This window comes from Chrysemys picta, unplaced genomic scaffold (assembly GCF_011386835.1).
Source record: "Chrysemys picta bellii isolate R12L10 unplaced genomic scaffold, ASM1138683v2 scaf2723, whole genome shotgun sequence".
NCBI classification, from domain to species: Eukaryota; Metazoa; Chordata; order Testudines; family Emydidae; genus Chrysemys; species Chrysemys picta.
This window is the reverse complement of record NW_027055425.1, coordinates 1-6,908: the sequence shown is the minus strand read 5'-3', so window position 1 is coordinate 6,908 and position 6,908 is coordinate 1. Positions and strand designations below refer to the sequence as shown.

Genomic DNA, 6,908 nt, shown 5'->3' with positions numbered 1-6,908 from the left:
CCAGGGGATTGGGTAAGGGGCAGGGTGTCCCGGGGGGCAGTCAGGGGACAGGGAGCGGGGGGGGGGGTTGGATGGGGCAGAGGTTCTGGGGGGAAGGGGGCGGGTGGTCAGGGGATGGGGAACAGGGGCGGGTTGGATAAGTGTGGGAGTCCCGGGGGGGGGTGTGAATAGGGGATGGGGCAGTCAGGGGACACGGAGCGGGGGGGGTGGGGTGGGTGGGGTGGGGTCCCAGGGGAGCAGTTAAGGTCGGGGGGTCCCAGGAGGGGGCTGTCAGGGGACAAGGAGTGGGGGGTGGTTCTGAGGGGGGCAGTCAGGGGATGGGATGTGGTCCTTGGGCCAAAAAGTTTGCCCACTGCTACATTAAATGATAGTCTTCAGTTACATGCTGCTTTTTCCACTGGGCCCTAGTCTCATTCACTGAGGAGGATGGTCATTCTAGAGGGCAGAATTATGGTTGCACAGCCAGCTGAAAATCTGCCATTTCTTAACTTTTGAGTGCTTGACTTTGCAATCTAATTAACATTTTTAATTTTTTTAATCTGTAATACTTAAACTATTTTAACTTGTATTATGCATGATAGCAATTTGTAAATGTAATGGCACTTATTTTTCACTTGTAGCTCTCGAGCTCATTCTCCGATGATAGCTGTAGGAAGTGATGACAACAGTCCAAATATACTGGCTAAGGTTCAAATTTATGAATACAATGAAAACACCAGGTAAACTAAGGAATAAACCAGTACAGTAGAATTTCAGAGTTATGAATACCAGAGTTACGGACTGACCAGTCAACCACACATGTTGTTTGGAACCAGAGGTACACAATCAGGCAGCAGTAGAAACCAAAAAAAAAAAAAGCAAATACAGTACTGTTAAATGTAAACTACAAATAAAATGGAAAGCATTTTTCTTCTGCATAGTAAAGTTTCAAAGCTGTATTAAATTAATGTTCAGTTGTAAACTTTTGAAAGAATGACCATAACGCTTTGTTCAGAGTTACAACACAGTTATGAACAGCCTCCATTCCCGAGGTGTTCGTAACCTGAGATTGTACTGTATAATCTTTATAATGGGTTTAGAATGGCTATTTGCTGGTTTATAACAACATAGTGATTAAGTAATTCTCACTATTGTGTATAGATAGAAGTACAAAATATACTTTTGAGTAATAAAACATGTAAATTGTGAGAAGTTTGAAATGATGTTTGAAATACTGCCTCATTGTAGTTGCTGCATATATTCCTGTATCATGGAATGGGTAGAAGGAGAAGGATCTCAGAATGTTGGCTGATGTTGCACATCATGGTCATGGACCATGGCTAGTGCTGCCATTCCGAACATAAAAACCCCATGAGTGTCACTAGGATTTTCATGCAGAGATCTGAGGCCCCAGTCCTGCAAAGATTTACTTAAGGTGCTTAAAGTTAAGCAGATACATAACTCTTAGCAGGATTGGGATACAGTTGATGGTAGAAAATCCTGTGAATCATCAGCATTCTTTGAAAGCTATTAAGAAAGCATTAGATTTGTTAAATTAGTCACTCCAGTAAGAAAATGCACAGATGTGCATGTGAAACCTTAATTTTATGATAAACTATTTGATTATGAGATCACACATTAGAATCCTGCCTCATTCAGTGTGCCTGTTGAATAGTGCACGAGGCAGGAGAATCCTGAGGATTCATACCTCATTCTGGGCCAGATTCTGTCTGCAGTGACAGTTGAGCAAATCTAATATCACTTACTCTGATAAAGCAGAATTTGGCCCTAGTACAAAAGATGCTCGTTATATAGCGAATGAGGCAGACAGAAGCCAGTCGTTGAACACAGATTACACAAATTAAAAGAAATTAATTTGTAACTATAACATTAATGATTCTTATTTTTAATTTATATTTGATTGCTGGACCCTTCTCTGTACAGTAATTCCGTCTGTCTACTCCATGTTTGCATTAGTGGCTATGTTGTCAGCACTCATCAAATGAATAACCTGTCTGTTGCTCCTCAGGAAGTATGCAAAAGCAGAAACTCTTATGACAGTCACTGATCCTGTACATGATATTGCATTTGCTCCGAATCTGGGAAGATCCTTCCATATTTTAGCTGTAGCTACCAAAGATGTACGAATTTTCACACTGAAACCTGTAAGGTGAGCTTTTGAACCAGATTTCTTAACAAGAAAGCATATAGTTGTGTAGTCTTATGCTAATATGCTCAGGAGATAAAACAAAACATTATCAGTACTTAATACTTAAGCCTATCCAGAAAGAGTTGCTCTTAGCAGTCTATTAAAGGCAACCAATGAACTAGCACAACAAAACTTTCTTTCAATATCATTTACTATTACTTGTTCAAGGAAAATATTGTCACAAACCTTGGAAAACATAGCTCCCTTTTGTTGTTGCACATTCAAGACAATTTGTATTTTCTTTGGTCAGAATTAGTAATGTTTATTGTCTTAAAATACAGATGCATGTAGAATTTTTACCCGCTTTCTTTTCTTAACAGGAAAGAATTGACTACTTCTGGAGGACTAACAAAATTTGAAATTCAGATAGTAGCTCAGTTTGATAATCACAATTCCCAGGTCTGGCGAGTAAGCTGGAACATTACAGGCACAGTGCTTGCATCATCTGGTGATGATGGCTGTGTTAGACTATGGAAAGGTAAGAGTTCTGTAGGGTACACATTAAGGTATTTTAGATTGCTTTGTCAAATGTTGAAAGATTAAAGATTGACCTGTACTTATGGGAAAACTTAATTGGTTCTGGAATGCAAGTTTCTTTGAATTGGTTTGTGGACCATAAGACTTTCTATTGCTGCGTGCGTTTGGAAAAGAAAAGAAAATCTTTTATTTGCTGGACCTCAGAGAGCACTTGCTTTGTTTGATTTATAATACGGTAATAGCCAACAGAACTTGTCTTCTGAATTGTTCAGTTTGTTCTAACTAAAGTAGTACAAGTTAATGTGACCTTTTATCTCATGAACATGTCTTCTGCAGTCAGGAATAAATGTGAGATGTATACAAAACTCTACAATATCAAAGTTACAATGTCTGTTGCCGTCTTCACCTGATGGCAGAAGAGTGAAAAATCTATATTCCCCAGATCCTGCTCAGGGAACGATACAGATACTTAATCTTTAACACGTCCAACTAATACTTTGTAATTTTATCAGTACTAACATTTTTGTATGTAGTTACTTACAGGAAGGTTCAACTTTACCACTTGTATTATACTGATTTACTGAATAGTGAAGTTTTCTAGCTTAATAAAGAGGAAATTGAAAAAAATAGTGTGGAAAGAGAATGTCAAACAGTTAAAGAGCTAGATCCTCAGCTGTCTTAAATTGATATAGCTCCTCTGACTTCAGTGGTACTTCACCGACTTACACCAGCTGAGAATCTGTCCAAAATGTTGTAACCTTATCAAATGTTCTTGGAGATTAGGGATGGAAATGAAAACGATTTTTTTTTTTATGATTTTGCAGCTAATTACATGGACAACTGGAAGTGCACTGGTATACTGAAAGGTAACGGGAGTCCAGTCAGTGGTAGTTCTCAGCAGGGAATGTTTAATGCTTCTCTAGGTTCAGCCAATACAAGCCTACAGAATTCATTAAATGGATCAGCTGCTGGCAGGTAGGCTAATTTATACATAGTGTATTCAAAAATTCTAGAGTCTATCTTTTGTGTACCTACTTCACTCTTAGTTTCACTCAATTCTGATGTCCCTTTTATGGTTTTTAGGTCTGGTGGTTATGCTTACGTTTTTTATTATTGTACTAGTGTTTTTTTCCTGTTATACTAACATTTAGAAAAGTGCTTACTAAATTATTTAATTTTGCATTTGTAAGGCAATCATAGATTCCAGCATATAGCAGGTACCCTTTTTCAGGGCTCTGTGTACTCTGCAGCACAATGGGATCAAATTCCACAGCAGAATTTTCCAAATTCTGCAGCAAACATTATTTTATACTATCACTGTGAAATATCCTTCATTTCCATTCTTAGGCAAATGCAACTGTGGTTCATAGTTCAAAATATTCATTCACATAAAATTCAGTGATTATTTTTGAGGATGGGTATCTTTCCTATGCTCTCCAGGTGGCCTGGCTCCACAACCCAAGCCTTGGCTCCCGTGATGTTGTCCAGGAGGCCCAGCTCAGAAGCTCCTTCCCTTGTGTGTACTAGGGAAGGGGGAAGCTTGTAGCTGGCTTCAGCAGGTTATCTCCCTGATTTCCCAAGTGTCGGCTGCTACTCTGCTATCCCGGCAGCCCAGCTGGCCAGCCTATGCTTCTGGCTTCTCCTTCTCTTGGCTGTAAGCTGAACTCCAGCTCTGGCCCTCAATGGAACAGTGCAGGGATCATGCACTGTAATCTAATTAACTCTCCTTTGTGGGGAAAGCTAGAGAGCCAAGAGGCAGCTGCAGACCAAATCCCAGGAGGACAGGAAGACAAAAGTCAGCTGGTTGCAGCAAAAATGTTGAACTCTATATCATCTTGCAAAAATGCTGTATTCTACAGTTGTGGAATTGTAGACTCCACAGGGCCCTGACTGTGATGGATGGGACAGTTTACACCTCTTAGAGCTATTGTTTCAGGCTCTTGGCAGACTCGGGCAGCCACCACTTCATTGGTGTATGTTTCCAAGGTTATCTCCACAATTCTAAGGACTAGAAACATACTTTTAAAAAAAGAGAAATGTAAGATTCTTGTTCACAATTCTGCAGCAGGGGTGAATTCCACTGTGACGTCTACGGCCATGGAATCTCTGACTATACTGGGTCCTGCCCTTTATGATAGAGCCTTACTGTGTGAGAAAGTATTTACCTACCTATTTTGCTTTGTAACTACATTGGGTTAAAAGTTAGCTTAAAAATCATATCTATAATGTGCTTTTAGTGGATTTTAAGTTTAATAAAAACAAAGCATATATTAACTATTGACCAAATTGGATTGGACCACCATTAGATTGCTTTTAGGCTGTCTCTAGGCTCTGACTTTCAATGCATTGTACATTTAAACAGCTAAGGGGCAGTTAAACTATAATAAGATTTCAATCTTTGGAAAATCAAATTTATCAGAATAAGTACATCATACCACTTATGCTTTCCAAACTGTGGGTTAGTGATAAAAATAGTTTTGGAATGATTTGAAACATGAAAATAAATTACTGGAAAACCCACACTCAGTAGTGCTGTGTTCTTATTGTGCTGATAACCACATGTGCCTAGATTTGTGATGCATTTTCCCTTCTCCATTTGTATTATGTCCTTTTTAACAGAAAACAGAGCTGATATCAACCTAACTGGAGTAACTTTGCTGTTTTGCTGCTTGTTGCATGCACACAGGAATGGAAAGAGAACTTCTTTTTCCCCTCCCCAACGCCGTTTGACCTCTCCCAAGACACCAGCAGCCTGATAACTACTAAAAGCAATTCAAAAGGCCTTTTTAAAAATACACTGTATACCTTTTTGTACTAGCCATTGCAGTTTGACACTGTTGGAACTTCTGAAAGAAAGATAATTGGAGAGGGTTCTTGTTGAGACAGATTTCCACCAAAATAGGTTTCCCCCCCCCACCCCCGACTGCCCGCCCTGGAAAGCTCATGAAACTAATGGACTAGTATATGGATTAAGAGGATTTGTTGTCCTTAGCTGGGGTGTGAGGAGGGAAAAGACTGCTTAATGACCATTAAAGTCAGTTAATTTTCATTAAAATTGTTTTGAGTGTTGATTTTGTTTTACATTTTGTAGTATTCAAATATATAATTGATTCCTAAACATTACAGCTTTGTAATTACTTTGTAATATACTGAAACTGTTTAGTCTAAAAGGAATAAGAGAACAGTCTGATTTGACAACTGTACAGATATTAGCTTAATTTAGTGTGGCGTTGCTTCATTTATAAATTTGAACTACTTCAAAGAAATGTTTTGTAAATGCTGTCATACTTTCTTCAGGCTCACTAAAAATACTTTTTTCTGATAATGTGTTTGTATGTTCCTGTGGTGTGATTCCAGAGAGTAATTATGATTCCCTGTGAGCACAACATTCTGAAACTTACAGTAATCTAGGAAACACCTAAATTCAGATCAACATGCATCTTTAAATGTGGATTATCCCAGGATTTATTAATTACTTGGCCACGCCATTCTGTAAATATTCTCAGAGCAAAAAACAAGACAGATAATGTCTCCAAATATTTTAATAGTTATATTAAAGTGCATAAAAGTTACGGGTAAGTCATAATAGAAGTTGGCAAAATGACATGAAATGGCATTCTCTGAGCATTGTTGATCAGAAATCTTTAGCTTGTTCTGAGATTTCTGCAGAAATATGTAAATACATACAAAGATTGTATTTAATTGAAAAGAGTAGTCCTTCCTTGTAAATGTATATTGTGATATCTAAGTATTGTAAAAACAATCTCATGTTTTTACATCTGTTCTAAAAACTTGCAGTAAAATTGATCTGAGTTGGATGCAAATGCAGCATGTGTACTTGCATAATATTTAATGTCTGTGTGGTGTTGCAAATGAAGCATTATTAAAGTCTCTGTTAATAAGTTGCATGAATTCTAGGAGAACCGTGTGCATCAAAGATGTTGATAGCTATGTTAGAAAATCCTTTTAATTTACAAAGTAACTTGTTTCTTTGTAAAATGCATATTAGGAATGTATTTACAATATTCTTTTTTATGAGGCTTTCAGTGGAAAAGAGTATACTTTTTTTCTTTAAAGAACAGTTTCCAGACTTGTTCAATCAATCTTGTTTTGAATGAGTGCCTTGATTTCTGCGGTTACGTTTCATTGGTTTTGGCATGGATATACTAAAGCTTTGTTTTTCCAGCATGTCTTTTCTCCCCTTTGGTTCTCCTTGTATTTACTACTTTTCTCTTTTTCTTCT

At 38.0% G+C, this 6,908-nt stretch overlaps 1 protein-coding gene across 2 annotated transcripts; it reads left to right on the top strand.

The window, feature by feature from the left end:
• The first annotated feature begins 576 nt into the window (after positions 1-576).
• On the top strand, positions 577-6,571 carry LOC122174703 (nucleoporin SEH1). 2 transcript variants are annotated; one of them, XM_065580363.1, is made up of 5 exons: positions 577-719; positions 2,009-2,149; positions 2,509-2,666; positions 3,490-3,640; positions 5,285-6,571. In XM_065580363.1, exons 1-5 carry the CDS (start codon positions 640-642, stop codon positions 5,295-5,297), a joined length of 543 nt encoding a protein of 180 aa, XP_065436435.1. In that variant the 5' UTR covers positions 577-639; the 3' UTR covers positions 5,298-6,571. The 2 variants fall into 2 exon arrangements, with proteins under 2 accessions (XP_065436435.1, XP_065436434.1); XM_065580362.1 differs by having other exon boundaries at positions 4,106-5,990.
• Positions 6,572-6,908: the final 337 nt, after the last annotated feature.

Bases quoted from the DNA above. Each gene is read 5' to 3' on its own strand.
- LOC122174703 (XM_065580362.1), top strand. From the start codon at position 640: ATGATAGCTGTAGGAAGTGATGACAACAGTCCAAATATACTGGCTAAG. The intron at 720-2,008 runs GTAAACTAAGGA...GTTGCTCCTCAG, and splicing joins GAATACAATGAAAACACCAG to GAAGTATGCAAAAGCAGAAA. The intron at 3,641-4,105 runs GTAGGCTAATTT...TATGCTCTCCAG, and splicing joins AATGGATCAGCTGCTGGCAG to GTGGCCTGGCTCCACAACCC.